The sequence below is a fragment of the Drosophila ficusphila genome, unplaced genomic scaffold (assembly GCF_018152265.1).
Source record: "Drosophila ficusphila isolate 14025-0441.05 unplaced genomic scaffold, ASM1815226v1 contig_106, whole genome shotgun sequence".
NCBI classification, from domain to species: Eukaryota; Metazoa; Arthropoda; class Insecta; order Diptera; family Drosophilidae; genus Drosophila; species Drosophila ficusphila.
In genome coordinates this window covers 9,076,655-9,093,403 of record NW_025063993.1, presented here as the reverse complement: position 1 = coordinate 9,093,403, position 16,749 = coordinate 9,076,655, and the positions used below count along the sequence as shown (strand labels likewise).

General features: G+C 44.3%; 3 protein-coding genes across 3 annotated transcripts; all 3 read left to right on the top strand.

Moving 5' to 3' along the window:
- The first annotated feature begins 30 nt into the window (after positions 1 to 30).
- LOC108096212 lies at positions 31 to 1,590 on the top strand. The gene has a single exon (XM_017197600.1). The coding sequence runs from the start codon at positions 92 to 94 to the stop codon at positions 1,556 to 1,558; it is 1,467 nt and encodes a 488-aa protein (XP_017053089.1). The 5' UTR covers positions 31 to 91; the 3' UTR covers positions 1,559 to 1,590.
- A 1,761-nt stretch (positions 1,591 to 3,351) lies between these two features.
- On the top strand, positions 3,352 to 4,199 carry LOC108096219 (sulfur globule protein CV2). Its single transcript, XM_017197604.1, has 2 exons — positions 3,352 to 3,664; positions 3,882 to 4,199. The coding sequence occupies exons 1-2, from the start codon at positions 3,406 to 3,408 to the stop codon at positions 3,956 to 3,958; spliced, it is 336 nt and encodes a 111-aa protein (XP_017053093.1). The 5' UTR covers positions 3,352 to 3,405; the 3' UTR covers positions 3,959 to 4,199.
- A 6,163-nt stretch (positions 4,200 to 10,362) lies between these two features.
- LOC108096471 (extensin-1) lies at positions 10,363 to 16,102 on the top strand. The gene is given in 5 exon segments (XM_017198089.1): positions 10,363 to 10,463; positions 10,551 to 10,626; positions 13,847 to 13,909; positions 13,967 to 14,017; positions 14,019 to 16,102. Coding segments are annotated over 4 exon segments (1,956 nt in total). The 5' UTR covers positions 10,363 to 10,463; positions 10,551 to 10,617; the 3' UTR covers positions 15,852 to 16,102.
- The last annotated feature ends 647 nt before the right edge of the window (positions 16,103 to 16,749 follow it).

The following is a 16,749-nucleotide window of genomic DNA, read 5'->3' as shown; positions in this document are numbered from 1 at the left end:
CACACTTACTGCACAGTTGTCGCTCGGCCGTCGAACGCGAAAGTGAAAAGTGGCATTTCCCCGACCTTGGGACAGTGAGAGTAAAAGTGCAATGGCGTTGCTCAGGATTTGCTGCCTGCTCGTCCTGTATTCGCAATTGAGTCAGGCGATCAAGGTGGATGATCCCGGCCAGGAGGTGGCCTCCTCCAGTAGCACCTCAATCCCCCCAGTTTATAGGGTATCCAAGCCCGAGCCCAAGCAACCCGAGAAAAGGGTGCCTCCGCACCTGCAGGACATTCGCACTGGATATGTGGACGACGACGCGGGCGATGTCATCAGGATCATTGAGCCGCCTCAGCATTTTCAGCAGCTGAAACGACTGCGACAAAGGCAACCTGCCAAGCCACCTGTGGTGTGGGAACAACCTCGAAAACTGGCCACGAATCGGGTTAAAATTATACCCCAGTCGGACCTGCTCACTCAGGAAACACAGCTGCAAAACGCCCCCAATCAGTTGCAAATTCCCATGGAAATCTTGGCTTCCGTGCGAAAAACAGAGCGTTTGTTGCAGCGTCAAAGGCAAAAGTTGCCTTTGGTGAGACAACGTCATATCCAGCGACAAAGTCACACTCTGATATCCCAAAAGGCCATGGAACAGCAGCTCTATCATCGTGGCCAACAGCAAAGGCTTAGAGCAGTTTTGAGTCGCAATCAAGAGCACAAGAGAAACAAAAGGAATAAGAGGGATGCTTCGGAGAACCGAAAAGGAGCCTACGATGTACAAAAGGGTCTTAAGCTGGTGGCTCACATTGGGGACCTCCTGAAGAATGCCACCCAGTATTTACCAGACGATGCAACCACCACCACCAACGAGGTGAAGAGGTCACCAATCTGCAGCAATGCAACTATTTGCGACAGTCGGCGACGTCGCCAAAGACTTTTTAAACAACACCAAGTCAAGTCAGCGGAGCGGGAAAAATTAAAGGAGAGGCGGCGCCACTTCCGCAACGAGGCAACAACAACAACAACCGCAGCAACAACAACAACAACAGCCAAGGCGACAACGACAACAACGAGCGGTGGTAAATCAGTGTTTTCAAGTGCCAATTCAATTGCGGCAACTTCCGCAACTCCGTTGGCCAGCCGCCTGGTGAATTCACGCAAATCCAAATCGCCAAATAACCACCGCAACTTGGGCCGCAGCGATGACTCCATACTCTATGCGGATGTGATGACGAACATACGCAATTTGTGGCAGGAGCACGAGCTCTTGACGGGACCAAAGTTCATCGCCCCGGGCGAGGTGGCCAACAACACGGACTACCGGGCCTTGGATGTGTACCTCAAGGAGTTGGATGATCTGGCCAAAAAACTACCCACGGTGGCTCCTATAACTGGTTTAAATAAGGAGGAACTGCACAGGCCCACGCCCACTCCGAGTTGGTATCTGATTAACTCGGAGGGAGGGATCTTCGAGACCCGAATGGATAGTCAAACCAAACCATCTTCGTCTCTGTTTCATCGATTCCCCGACATGCCCAACCAAAATCAGAATGTGTCCACATTGGACTTGGAGTAAATATTACTCTACTAGTTATTATTTATTTATTTACAAAGAATAAAGTATTATTACGGAAAAAGAGAAAAAAACAGTGTAATTATTGATCATCAACATTTGAGTGGTTTTAAATTAACTTTTTTAACGGAGTTTATACGAATTTGTGGACTAAATATAGTATTTTTGTTATGCTAATTTTTACCGTTTGTTCTATAGGGTTTCTAAGTTATTTACTTTGAATTCGGAATAGAATCCTTTCTCTTTATACCATACCACTTATTGTATACAAATAACTTAAGTATTAGCCCTGGAACTCCTCAGATTACCTCTTTCAATGCTACATCTCTGGGGATTCTTGGTGGCCAACGAAGCATTTAATTCGGCTAATTACAACAACTCGCAGCTCAAGTCACAAGTTCTTGGCTAATGCGGCAATCAGTGGCGGATACAGGGGGGGCGATAGGGGCGATCGCCCCCCTCAGCTTCTGAAAAAGGTGCTTCACTGGCGTGAACTTCGGAAACCTGCGTGTTACAGCGTGTCGCCAGTCCTTCCTTGCCCTACTTCTTCCCTTGTCTATCGCTCCTCCTAAGACTAACTAGCCTAGCATTGCTACATACGCATTCCGAAATCAGTATTCACATCGAGAGAGTTATAGAAAAGTTTTTAAAAAGAGGGAAAAGAATAATGGAATTCGCCATTTAGATTAAAATTAATTAATTTATTTGTACAGAGTGTTTTGAATAAAACTGCGTATAATTTTTGATTATTTGCCACCTGCTACTTGCATTGTTTAAAAAAAAATTTTGATCGCCCCCCCCCAGGCAGATACCTGTATCCGCCCCTGGCGGCAATTTAGATAAGCCCAAACCGGCAATTAGCCCCGAGCTTGGGCTGCCAAACGTGCGAAACGCATTGTAATGAGCCCTGACCCCGCCTAACATGCAAAGTGATGAGAAGATTTTCGGCTTTTCGGCAGCTGACCGAGGTGCGGGGGTGCGGGGAAGTCCCGTGGGTCAGATGAAGCGGAAGAAAACACACCTGACCTCTATTACAGGGGAAATAGATCTGTCGGATCTGTGGGATCTGTGGGATCTCTCGCTCAGAAGAGACTTGTTTCGGCTTCTCGGCTAGTTTTATGGGAAGCCCATCTCTATTCTTGGAACATTTTCATTTCCACATTTGTTTTTGGCTACTAAACCTAGTCAAACGTTTTTTTTGGGCGGCAGTTTTTTTATGGGATTAGAATGTTGTCGAGCCACTTTGACGAAGTATTTTTTAATTTATAGAGCGTGTGTTGGGTTTTTATGATTATTAGTTCGTGTGTTGGCGGGGCGAGAGATAAATTAGAGTGGAACGATAGGTAAACTAGAGAAATCGGACCACATTATGTAACCAAATGAGTTCCTGGCCTTTAGCGAAAAGAAGAGGGGCACTGCCCATTGCGACATTGACCCCACTGATCGCAGTCAGTGGGCTCAGTGGGCGGGGGGTGGTTGGGGTGGTTGGGGAGTAAGAAAAACAAGCAAACACAAGTTGGCCCAAAGCATTGTAATTAGCAGTCGGTCATGCAAGAAATAGAAGCCTCCCCCGTCGGCCGAATCATTGATGTTTCGGTGGGGTTTTCTTTCGGATTGTTAGAAGCACACGCAGCCGGAGTCGCCCAAATTGGAGGGGGAAAACCGTTTTTCGCTTAGACAATTGTTTTGTCGCTGCGCATTGATGGCAGTGCCGCGTTGCAAGAATCGCTTTTGGCCATTATAAAAGCCCGCTGCACGCTCCCAACGTCAGTCAGTCAGTTGTTGTAAGCCCCGAGTGGCATTTCCACCGTTGTCAGCCCCGAAGGAAATCCGTAGGAAAACCAGCCAAGATGATCCAAGCCAGATCCGTTTGCCTTCTCCTCGCCCTCTGCCTTTTGGCCCTGTTCCTCGCCGGATCTGAGGCCGCGCCACGCCCCCAGGAGGGTCGGGAGGAGGGCGGCGGCGAGCTGGAGTCGAATGTGGAGGCCGAGGAGAAGGACCTCGAGGGAGCTGCATCCTTTGGATACGGATACTACTCATCGCCCTACCTGGGTGGCTACTACGGAGGCGGATACTGGCCACACTATAGCGGCAGTTACTACGGAATTGGTAAGATTCGATTGGGATAAAAAGTGCTTAATATCCTGCTTGAAGTCAGTGAGGTTTTAAATAAAACATATATTTATTGGATAACGTATTAACTAAATTGTGAGGAATATCTTTACCTTATGCTTCGGTTATGAGCTTTACCATACAATTTTGGCTAGGCTCAACTTGAACTGAATGAACTTAGTTAATACTTTTTCGATTATAATCACATCCACAGGTTATCCCTACTACGGCGGCTACTACGGATTGCATGGACACTACGGACACCATGGCCACTATGGCCACTACTTCTAGGCAGGAGTTCTTCGCCCCAGCCAAATAGTTTTCCAGCCTCAGTAGTGTTTTATCAGCACCGGACATCTACCAGCACTAGCTCGAATAGAGAGAGATAAGTAGCGAAATAGAAGTCAGCCCAGTTAGCAGTAATAGCCAGCACTAGACTCAATAGCCAGACGATGCGTTCTTGACCGGATGGCGAACAGATTAACTGCACTGCCCCCTTGAGCGAGGATAATTGCTTCAATTAAGCAGAAAATCACAAAAAAAGAGTACAACCAACTAAATATTACATAAATAAATGTTATACTTTGTACAAATTAATGCCTGGCTGTTTGATGGCTACTGTTGATTGTTTTAATTTTACTCTTAGCTCGGCGAGCTCGTTATTTTATGCCATCGTAAAAAACACATGAAGAGCTCACCTAATTTGCAATTCAAATTGTGCTTAACAAACATTGGTTTTTTATATCGCTGGGCTAATCTAATTAATAGGGGTTTTTATTTCAGAAGCAAATTAACTGTACAAATTGGCAAGAACTGAAGCAAAGTTCAGCCGTAAATGGTGAGCAATAAACGGCAGAGAAGTACGAGCCAGCGTTGGATATTTGACTCCTGTTGTTCCACGACGCGTATGCGTAATTTATGAGTGGAATACCATAAATCGCTTTAGACGAGCCAGACGAGCATTGTGTAAGCCAAGTGTCTCAGATTCTCAAAACAAGCCCGCCGAACGGTGCTGCCTAAGACGATTTGTCTTGATCGGATTTTGACAGGCAACAATCGGATATTGGAAGTCAGACATCAAGACCGAAAGGTCACGGAAGTGACGGACAATGGACATCGAAGATTAACGGTCGGCGGACGGCGACGATGGTGCGACAATAATCGTTTGATTTCACAGAGGAACCTTTGCATAAATTAGCTGAGTTTATCTAAGGTCAATCGGTAGCCGAGAAACGAAATTCTCCACTTGACCTCTGCATTGACACTTTTCTTCTTGGCTTAAAAACGTCAAAATCAAGAACGATTCGTCTTTTTTCTAATTCGTATTCATATTTTGACGGCCAGCCTATATCGGTGGACAATAATAGCGTTAAATTGGTTATTAAAAGATCGTTTAGCATTTCATTGTTGATCCGAAGCGTGACTAAGCTCAAAATATTGCTTAAATATGATTATTATTTATTCATCAATCCGAAATGACTCACTTCAGGTCTAGATTTCTCTGTAGATTTTGTGGCTAATAAATTAAGTCAAATGACGCTAACACCGACATTCATTGTACTTTCTCACAGTACCAGGATTTTGCCCCTTGTATTCTCTAGATCATTTCATTTACTTAGTTCATAAATCACTAAGCAATAGACCAGCAAAATTTCAGCCTGATGAGTTGGCTAATTGATTGTTTGTTTTAGTTGATTTAACCAAAAGCACTTAACATTTCGTTGACGTTTTTCGCCTATTTATAACTTTCATTAGCCGAAAACAGAGATGCTGGAATTTATTGAAAATCTGCGCCCCATTGTTAGGAGGAAAACCATTCAAGTTTAATCCATGGTCTTTTTTGTTGCTTTTTCGGTTGAGTTATTGTACTTTGTATGGTATTTAATTTGGGCAACGTACACTCGAGTTCAAGTGCACGAATTTTTAAGATGTAGAGCACAGTGGATCAAATATTGGTACATTTTTAAAGAAACTTTGTTGAGGGTTAATGAATAAATTGGGAAAATTTGTGTATTAAAAAATCTCTCATTTTATTTAGTTTTTTATTTATTATATTTCCCAAATACTTCTCATAATAATTTATTCATTTATTTATTTTTTCCCCATTGTTTGATTACAAAACAATCCGATCTAGTAATATGATTTGCATTCAAGTATTTGCTTGTTCACCCATGCGTGGGCAGCTTTATAACTCAATTAGATGGTAAGACGATCATCATTAGCGGACACTGCGGCGACTGCATTCAAAATGCAGTCAGCACTTGATGTGATAATAATTTCAGTACAGTAAATTATCAATCTATATGCCGATGGCATTAATTCCACGTTCCCGTCAGCGGGTCGGCTTAAAGGTGTCGCAATCTGGCTTCAGCAGCAGCCGCTCTGAGAAGTTCCTGCTGCGACAGGTTCGTGTCTTAAGTCTTTCGTCTTTCGTGGAATTAACATGTCAAGCACGTATAATATAATTTCTGGTCGAACAACAATCCCCATCCGCAATGTTGTGGCAGTCCCGGGACAGCAGTTGATTCTTCCTTGCCACCAAGGTCGATGCAGCTTGTACGCACTTGAACCCTTTGGAGTACACTGAAAAAAATTTACCACTACTCTTAAATGATTTTATGTTTGAATTTCTTTAAATAGTCTTTAAATATTTGGTTTTTTTTTTTCAAAATGAACTCTTTTATCAATAGTTAATTCTTATTTTGATGAAGCAAACTAACATTTAATTATAATTTTTTTCTTTCCTCAATTTATGAAGACTGCAAAAGCTAAACTATTTCCAATGCAATTTAGTTAATATCACTTGCGGCTTTTTTCCTGCGCTGGCATCCTGAATTTGGCCCTCAAAATTGGCCATTGAACTTGCGGCCAAACTCGTTTTCCCCCAGCTTCTTATCGTTTCTGTGGCAGCTGCCGGCGTGGCTTTTGTGGTTAAGAGTCGAGGCGACTTGGCCGGATTGTAATGGTAAACATTTTGCATACCAAAGGCATTAACGTCTTTTGGCTTTGACCTTGCCCAATCCGATCTTCGCGTAGGTGAATAGAGCACAGCAGGGTGTATCTAAATGTGTGTGGCATGCTCGACTTGGCAAGGGGCAAGGGCGATCAATTGTGGCAGAACCACCGAAAAGACCGCTCCAAGTGCAACCGACCAGAAACGAGACCGAATAAAGAGAATGAATATCTAGACTGGGAGACTGCTCGTTATTTAATTTCCAGTCAAGCTCTTTAATTAGCTGTTAACTTCCGCAACGTTTGCGCCAAAGAACGCTTGTCTTGCCAAAAATAAAACTACAAAATTAACAGATACAAGCAACTCCCATCCAAGTATTTATTCGTTGTGGGTGCGTTCAATGGCTGAAAGTGATTTATGAACGCCTGCTGAGCCATAAATACCTACGTATGGCAATTGTTTCGCTTTCGATTTGCCAAGCTATTTTAGGCTTTAATTTAAAGTGCTTAGTACTGGGAACTAGTCTACGAACTGCCCGTCGGAAACGTCGGCGCTCTGCCCAAAAACTAAATCAAAAGTTTCCATTAGCTGCAGCCGAGTGCTGACAGGAAGTTCTCATCTCTCGGTTCTAGCCATGAATTATGACCAAGTTTGTCTGCGGGTGCGACTGAGCGGAGCGAGAAGCGATTTAGAAAGGCGAAATCCTGTGCCACTAAGGTCACATTCTGGCCCGATCAAGAACCCGTTCCCAGTCACTTCCTCCTTTGTAACAGGATCATCTCGGGACTGCGCTTCATGTGCCGGCCATTAACCGGCTATTCTGGTTCTCGGCCGATCCGATGAGGATCCGATCCGATTCGATGCCTTCTCGGCGACCTTGAGACGAGAGTGCAAAAAATCCGTTCAGATGTTCGCTGCTGCCCCGATCTCCGTGTAGGTTGCAATTAACCTGAACTTGTTATGGTCGCCGGTTTCACTTCGGTTGCTCACCGAAGTCGCTGGCTTTATGACCGAAAAAAATGTGCTTCATGAAAACGAACCGACGCCCCATCCATCTCGCAGAGCCTCCCCATCTGTCCCCCACTTCCAGCTAATCGCCCCAAAGTTATTATAAATTTGTCACTTAAATACATTACAACGATTGGATCCATTGTCACTCGCGTAATTAGATATTGATGAACGGGCCTTTGTGGGTGGTTCACTTTAAGGTGTGAAGTACGTCTGCTTTTATGGAAAATTGGTAACATAAATCAAAAAACTTTTTTTGGCAAGTCATACACTTTTAATATTTATAAAAATGCAGAGCAAAACTCAAGTAATTGTACTTTGAAATATAAACGTTCTTTATTCTACTTCCTATTTAAGTTGCATTAAATGTTGAAACGTTAAAATGTTATCAAGCCAGAGATTCATTTAAATTAATCATGAAATTATGTGGAACCATCTAGTTCTGTATATTAATTTTAATTGGAAAGGGCAACAAAAGCTGTATCTTCTGAGACACATATTTGATTAGTCACTCATGACTGTTAATTTATTCACAAATAATTTGTAGCAGTTCGATTTATACAAGTAGTAAACGTTATGTATTTTAAAACACGCATTTCTCGAACCTCAAAGATAAATCTAGCTTAAATTTGATGCGCTCGTGTTGTGTCATTTACCTTTTGAATTTTATTTGTAGCCACCCTCATCTCCTAAATTAAAGAGTATGACAGACTGCGCCTTCTCGAGTTTTACTTTCATTTGTCATATTTGATTGTTTATTTATTTGTGAATATTTTGTATCAATTCCACTTGTACAAGTGCTAAAGCGCCCTGAGGTTTAATGAACTGTTGGCGGATTTGTTTTGGGTGAAAACCATTGGTGCTGAATCACCTGCTGATTATTATTGTTGGTTGTTGGTTTTATGAGCGTTTACCTTGCGGTTGACGGTGGCGAATCATTTGTATGCCATGGGCGAAATTGTCCCGGCGAAATGCATAAAAACTTCAGGTGGCTGATATTATTTATGGACAGAGTCGGATGAATTTTAACCAGGTTCTAGCCATATCCTAGTTGCAACAATAATCCCTGCTAATTTATTGTCGGATTTGCAAGCTCTAGAGAATTGGAAGGGTATAGATTTTTGCAATCAAAAGCTTAACATTCCAATGTGTTTTTTTCGCATGTGTGGCGATGCTAAATAGTTGTTAGAAGCTTTTAGTTTTAGTGCTAAGCCGCTTAAAGCGGACAGAATTTCCAGTTAGCCACGCATATAGAACTCCGACGGAAACTCGAGTCATCTGTGGCAGCCGTCGATCATCTCTGCTCTAGCTCTCTGGTTTTAATTATCGGCTGGCAATAAACGATTTCAGTTGTTGTTAATGGCATTTCATTATGTTTGTTTCATAGTTTTGAAAGTTGAAATACTTGAGTCGGTTCAAATGGTTGTTGTACACAACGCATCTTGTACGGGTATCTTCCGGTTTTCGTTCGATTTATGATTATTATTAATAATTGAATTTCTATTTGTTCGACGAGCCGCGAACATAGACCAGCATCTTTTTGTGGCTTTGTTTCGCTTGCAGGGCTTTTTGGATTTTTTTTTTGGGTAATAGAGCTTAATTTAATGGAATCAACAATGGAAACCGTTGCTTGATCGATTGTCTAATTTGTCAGTCAAAGGATTAGTACGAAGTTCAACATTAATAAGCCATTAAAAGCGGCACGAACAAGGTTTTGCCCCCACTTCCCCTTGATCGCAAAAGGGTGCAGTTCCGCTTGATTGATGAAACCAAATAATCGATGCTATCCGATCGCTTTTCACACTTTTGGCCAGCTCCACTTCTACTTCCAGTCCGCTGGGGGTTCTTTTCCCCATCATTCAAACTAACTGCCAACTAAGGTCATTCAACAACCCAAATAAAAGCAAATCAAAACCGCTTCAGGTTTGGATTTTGGGAGTTCTTTTTGCAACTCGATCAATATAAAATCAATCAAGGTCATCGCATCTCAACTCACTTCAAACGGTAGCCAAACTGCAAGGCAAACTGTATGGAATATTTTGGCACGCTTGCGAACTGTTTTCGGAAGTTATGAAAAGGTTTGCTAGTTTTAAGATATAAGCAGTAATAATTGTTAACAATATGAAAATTAACTGTGTGATTGGGCATTATAAAAGTTACTCCTAGACTGCCTACTCATTTCGGTATATGTATATTTACATTTTTATATGTTTTGCATTATTCAAGAACCAAAGCTTTATTGCTAAAAAAAAAACCCTTATTCAAATCTTCTAGAGTTTTTAAAAGCAAACCTTTGCTTGAGAATTTTTTTTACTTTAATTAGTTATTTGGAATTATTCTTCTTTCGCATTCCCAAGCATTGTAAGTACCCAAGGTCATTCAATTGCTATTTTTGGCGCATAATGATGGCTATTTGTGGGCCAATTTGGGGGCTTCTTTAGCAGGTCATGAAGCCACTGCTTAGTCAAATATGTCTAAGCCAGGGGGAGGAGCTCCGGAATCGATTAGCGCCTCGAAGACGGGCTAATTGTGGGCACGCACGAAGCCCCAGCTCCGAATACCCTACAGGTGGTCTGCAGACCCGTCTCGCCTGGAACTCATCGGCGGTACGACGAGGTGGCTGCACTGCGCATGCGTGGCGGCAGCCGATCGACTCGGTCGGCTGTCTTCGGCAGCAGAGCCTTATAAATACGCCGGGCGTCGGCGCAGTTTTTGTTATTTGAACTTCAAATTTGCTCGAGATCGCTTCGTCTCGCGCACTCGGCCGCTAGCGAAACGCGCGCGTTTTCTTAGCGTTTTATACCGCCTTACCGCGGCGATTTTGTGTGCTTACAAGTGGGTAGCTGTTTGCCATAAACAGAGTGACTTCTATATAGAACATTTGGCTGTAAATAAGTGTGTTCGCAAATATATATATTTTAGGTGCTGACGCAAGTGCTGTTGATCCGCCGTTGAATCGAAAAACGCGTTGTTGCATCACGACTCGAGAATGAAGATGGTGAGTGGTTGTTGCTTGTTGCAGTGCGAAACGAGTGCACCGAAATGTGCGAACAATCAGGCCATAATCGTAACATTGTGGCGGCTAGAATCCCAGAAATATTCACACTTTTTTGAGGTGCAGTTGTGCGCTGCACGTTGCAGTCGCAGTCGCAGTTTTGCTGCCGCAGACTTGCAGCTCGGCAGTTGGCCTGCTGGCATCCCATGAGTTGTCTGTCAAACAAAATTGCCCAACGCCAAAGAGTTTCTAAAAAGCGACAGCGACGAAAAACAAACAAACTAACAGAAATAGAAACAGAAACAGAAACGACTCCGCGCTGCCAGTGGAGGAGTCGCATGGTAAATTTGCATAAATGGCGCTACAATTGAAGAAAATCGGTACAAGTACAAATAAAATAACAGAAAACAGCTGGCAGCAGTCATCAGTCAGAGGCGAAGACGGAGACATACACAGAAAAAATAGGATCATTATCAGGAAGATACTAATTGCATTTCACATAGGAGTATAAATTATCCTTACCTTTTAAATGATATGCATTGATATTATTTAAGATGAATTTGTTGGCAAACTTTTTATTCGTTTGTCACAAATCCGTTTTAATACTCATTTGTCGAAATGATAAATGTTTGACAATTTATCAAAAGATTTACATATTTGTTAAGATCATCAGAGTTCAGTCTATTATTTTTTGTGCATTTGTTTCCAGAAATGTCATGAATACGGTTAAATCAATCACAATCAAGATTTTGATATTATATTTTTTGTATACTTTTTAATATCAGCCTGATATATTTTTGAGTTTTGTGTTTCAAAAGATTTGTTTTAAATATGACTAAGACTACGTACAAGCAGGTTACTTGGAACGCATTAAGTTTATTGTTTTATAATTAATTAAACTCCAAAAAGTTGCACGAAATTTCTTTGAGTGCAGGCCTGCGGCACTGGTAACTGCATTGAGTGACTCCGCCGGCTCTGAAAACCGCGCTCGCTGCCAATGACTGACTCACTGGAGGGCGACTCCGGAGCTGCGACCGGAAGCAGTCATAACCGACCGCTCCGCCCTGCGCAGCTCTTCACGCATGCGCGTGTTCTTGGCCATTTCAAGAGCGGCTAAGCGGGCCACGAGATTTGGCAATAAGCCTTTGGCCGCCTGAGGCTCAAGTGGCTGCTGAGTCAATGGGCACGAGAACCAGTGTTGAGCAACCGCAATTAACGCCGAACGCTGAACGCTGAACGCGGAGCGCCAAACTGATTTCCCCCAAGGTCGTCACACTACATATAAATAGATGTGCTGGCTCTGGTTTTATGAGATTTCACACGCCTCAATTGTGACAATTAACGCCCCCCCGTTTGGCGGTATTTGTCGCCCGAATTGTCTAAGGTTTTGGCTTTTTGTCTGTGAGCAGAGCCAAGGAAAATGACTCGACATGATCGGGGCAGAATCTGTGTTAAAAAAAAGTTCCAACAACGGGCGCACCTCGAGCGGCAGACCTCACCCACTTTACACACTCTTCAAGCCACACAGAATTATGCCACTCGAGATGACGCCGCACAATCGGACAGGTATTTTGTAATGGGTGCTTTAATTACGAGCTTGTAGATTGCTATGGTGAAACTTTAAATTAAGGTCAGCAGGAAGACGGATATGTACATCTTAATACGTCTGAGCCATGTTCAATTCGGATTAACAGAATTCGAAAGACTCATTCGGGTGACATACCATCTTTGGCGGATTTGATTCTAAGCGAATATTAACGAAAAGATTCCGACAACGCCCCGGCATCGGGGGTATTATTCATGTTATGCGACACCTGAGTGCGTCACTGCCATAAAAAACATTTCAACACAAAAACTTAATTGGGTTCTGACTTTAATGGACAACACATATCACCGCGAGTTGTCAACTAATAACGCAGCCGAAACCCAAATTAAACGCGATGCTAGAACTAGTTTACTGAGGGGGCTGCTATTCTTGCCACAAGTTGAAAGAAGATTGGCAAATCCGACAGAGTTTTAAGGCCCGACAGCTGACAAGCCGCTTGAGTACCGCACAAGTGGCATTTTTCCATAACGATTTATCAAAGAGACTCTTTGGCATGTCGTTCACAAAAACACAAAAAGACAAAACAGCAAAAGAATCATAAATCCATAAGAACATTGCGTGGGATGCTTAAACTATTTCCATTTGATTGAGATGATCTCGCTGTTTGGCGCGGCTTTGTTCCATTTTTTATATACACTCTATGTAGCTGCCTTTGTCTCGATTCAATTAAGGTTTTGTTTTAATGACCAGTCTTTAACGACTCTGACTTGACGCGCACTCGTAGAAGCCGTTTAAGTTTATTTTTAGTTTTATTTTTTTGGGCAAATTTATGTGTTTCAATTTGAGAAATGGAATTCCGGGTTCCAAAGATTGTTTTGGCCAAAAGATAAAAGCTTCCAGTGCCTCTCTCTCTCTAAGTCTGTTATCTATGGCTTAATTAGTGCCCGGCAAATTGCTAACTGGTATTTACATAAATCCATGCGAGTGGAGGGATTTCCATCTAATTTGATTTTAGCATCTTCTCGAGTTTATCGAACCGGTCGGCGTGACTTTGCTATCAAGCCAGCCAGCCAGTGCTTTTGTCTATCCACGAGGCCATTCACACTGGAGAGGTATTTAGAACACTTCTAGGCGGTCCAGATCGCCTCGTTCTCGGTCCAATGTCGAGTGGCAGATGCGTCGACCTTGACTCTGAGTGCCGCCCGCGGTAGCTACCAGTTTTTATTAATTAATAGCTTTTAATGCAACCGCATGCGGGTTTGGTTTAGGCCCGGTGTCTCCACCTCTGCCAATAATCAATCAACGGACAAGCAATTAGCGCACAAAAATGCGTTTAATTTGGCTCTCGACTGGTTAATCGCTAATGTGCGTAGAGAGCCTTCGCCGAACGTGACCTATTTGGGCTGCGAACAAAGTGTCGAATTCTTTGCCAAAAACTGATGGTGTCAAAAGCCGACATAGACATTTGCCAAATTGTCGGGCCTTAATAATATGCGGAAATTTTCGATGCTCCGACGGCACTGAAAATGGCCATAAACGGCCGAGGCCCACGTAAATATTGTCAGTCACTCCGACTAAATATAAATATAAATGTCCAAGACTCTGATTTAAGACCATTAATGTTTTCGACAACCAATCACTGAACGATATCTCTCTTTTGCTTGTTTACCTTTTCAGCAGCTTCGTGTGTTTAGCCTGGCTTTGATCGCCCTAAGCCAGAGCTACTTCGCCCAAGCGCAGGTAAGTTGGTGGAGTCTCATTAATCTGAGCATGCTTACCTAATTGAATCGTCCGCAGGGCTACGACTATCCCCAGCCGAAGGTGCCCTTCAGCGATGGCTACTCGTACCCCCCAGCCAGCGATCCCCTTTCCGCCGCCCGCCCCGAAAGTGAGCGATGGCTACTCCTACCCGAAGCCAGCCATTCCGTTCCCACCGCCGCTGCCCAAGTACACGCCGCCGGTGCAGCAGATCATCCCGCAGGAGCCCAAGCTGGTCAGTGGGTACTCCTACCCCAAACCAGCGGTGCCCTTCCCGCCGCCCACGCAGCCACCTCAGGTCAAAGTGACCGAGGGATACGCCTACCCCACGCCATCGATTCCCTTCCCACCACCGCCGCAGCCGAAGCAGGGATACGATTACCCCAAGCCCGTCGTTCCGTTCCCGCCACCAACCAACCCACCGCCGCAGGTGAAGCAGGGCTACGACTACCCCAAGCCAGCCATTCCGTTCCCACCTCCGACGGCGCCACCTCAGAAGTATCTTCCGCCAGTGACCACGACTCCAGCACCGCCACCACCACCACCGCCGACCGTCAAGTACCTGCCACCTCCCCAGGTGAAGCAGGGATACGATTATCCTAAGCCAGCCATTCCCTTCCCACCACCCACGAACCCACCGCAGAAGTACCTGCCCCCTGTTGTGCCCACCAGTCCACCTGTGCCCAAATACATTCCCCCACCCACTCCCACCTACATTCCACCACCTCCAAAGAAGCAGGGGTACGACTATCCCAAGCCCGCCATTCCATTCCCACCACCCACTGCGCCACCACAGAAGTACCTGCCTCCTGTGACCACAACTCAAGCTCCACCTCCACCACCATCACCGAAGTACCTGCCACCTCCTCAGGTGAAGCAGGGCTACGACTACCCGAAGCCAGCCATTCCATTCCCTCCACCCACCGCACCACCACAGAAATACTTGCCACCTGGGACCACCACGAAAGCACCTCCACCACCACCGCCACCAACTCCCAAATACCTTCCTCCACCTCAAGTGAAGCAGGGCTACGATTACCCAAAGCCCGCCATTCCATTCCCACCACCGACTAACCCACCACAGAAGTACCTGCCACCTGTTGTGCCCACAACGCCACCAACGCCCAAGTACTTGCCACCTGTGAAGCCAACCAGCCCCCCACAGCCAAAATACTTGCCACCCCCGCAGCCCAAGTCGGGTTATGATTACCCTAAGCCCGCCATTCCATTCCCACCACCAACTAACCCACCACAGAAGTACCTTCCACCTGTTGTGCCGACCAGTCCACCACAGCCAAAGTACTTGCCACCTGTGAAGCCAACCAACCCGCCGCAACCCAAGTATCTGCCACCTCCGCAACCCAAGTCGGGTTATGACTATCCCAAGCCCGCCATTCCATTCCCACCACCGACTAACCCACCACAAAAGTACCTGCCGCCAGTGGTCGTTACCCCACCTCCAGTGCCAAAATACCTGCCGCCTACAAGCCCACCAACGCCCAAGTACTTGCCACCCCCGCAGGTGAAGCAGGGATACGATAATCCCAAGCCCGCCGTTCCATTCCCACCACCAACTGCACCACCACAGAAGTACCTTCCTCCTGTGACCACAACTCAAGCACCTCCACCACCACCACCACCTCCCACACCCACGTACCTACCTCCACCACAGGTGAAGCAGGGCTACGACTATCCCAAGCCCGCCATTCCATTCCCACCACCCACGGCGCCACCACAGAAGTACCTGCCTCCTGTGGCCACGACCCAAGCACCACCACCACCTCCCACACCCAAGTACCTGCCTCCCCCTCAGGTGAAGCAGGGCTACGACTATCCCAAGCCAGTCATTCCATTCCCACCACCACCCGCTCCCAAATCCGAGGGATACTCCTACCCGAAACCGGCGATTGCCTTCGACTTCTAAAGAACAACTCATCCGTCGATCGGCTGCCACTCATCACTGATTAAATGACACAATTGCCTCTGTGTGCGCATAGTGATCCTTAGGAACGTACGAAATTGAATAATTGTAATTAACTGTAATATTTAATTTAATACCTATCGGGGATCTTGCCAGCGGACTCTCCACTCGAACTTAGTCATTAAAATATGTTTATTAAATTTATGTTTTAACGATTACGCAATGCTGCCGAATTAAAAACGACAATGTGAATGTTTAAATAGGTTATTTTTATTGGTCAGACGATTTTTCTTGTGGGAGAACACTAAAAATCAAAACAAATGCTTGAAAATTAAATAAATATTATTATTGCTTGAGATGTACTACATACAAAAAATTGAGACAACATAAAATGAGATTAGTCTAAAGTCAAAATGGATAGCAGCCTAATAAACTAAAGCATCTTAAATCCACTTTAATAGTTTCAAAATCAGTAGTTTTTTTAATTGCACCAGCCGAAAAGTATATAACAATCGGGCTCCAAGAATTATACTACAAAAGATCAAAACAACATACAAAAAAATATGTCCACAAAAAACAGTTTTCGTACCATGAACTGAACCAGTTCTCTTGGACCCTTAAATAAAAATTCTATTTGGAAATAATGTGTTAAAATTCTTTTAAATTTTAAATATTTTTAGTAGCGTTTTTTAAACTGAAGGTTATGTTTGTACAGGTTCATAGTGTGGCTTCCGTAACATAGTCCTGATTGGCAAATACGCAAACTTTTATTACTAAAGGCCAAAAAGTATACCTCAAATAATCTCAGCATTGACTTTGAACTTGAAGATTGAGACGACAATGCACTTAACGGAGAAAAAATTAATTTCGGATCATTAGGCGAGTTTCCGCATCTCGGACT

What these genes read in the sequence shown, in the direction of transcription:
- LOC108096212 (XM_017197600.1), top strand. Translation starts at nt 92, where the DNA reads ATGGCGTTGCTCAGGATTTGCTGCCTGCTCGTCCTGTATTCGCAATTG.
- LOC108096219 (XM_017197604.1), top strand. Translation starts at nt 3,406, where the DNA reads ATGATCCAAGCCAGATCCGTTTGCCTTCTCCTCGCCCTCTGCCTTTTG. An exon ending in CGGCAGTTACTACGGAATTG is followed by an intron (nt 3,665 to 3,881) that starts GTAAGATTCGAT and finishes TCACATCCACAG; the next exon opens with GTTATCCCTACTACGGCGGC.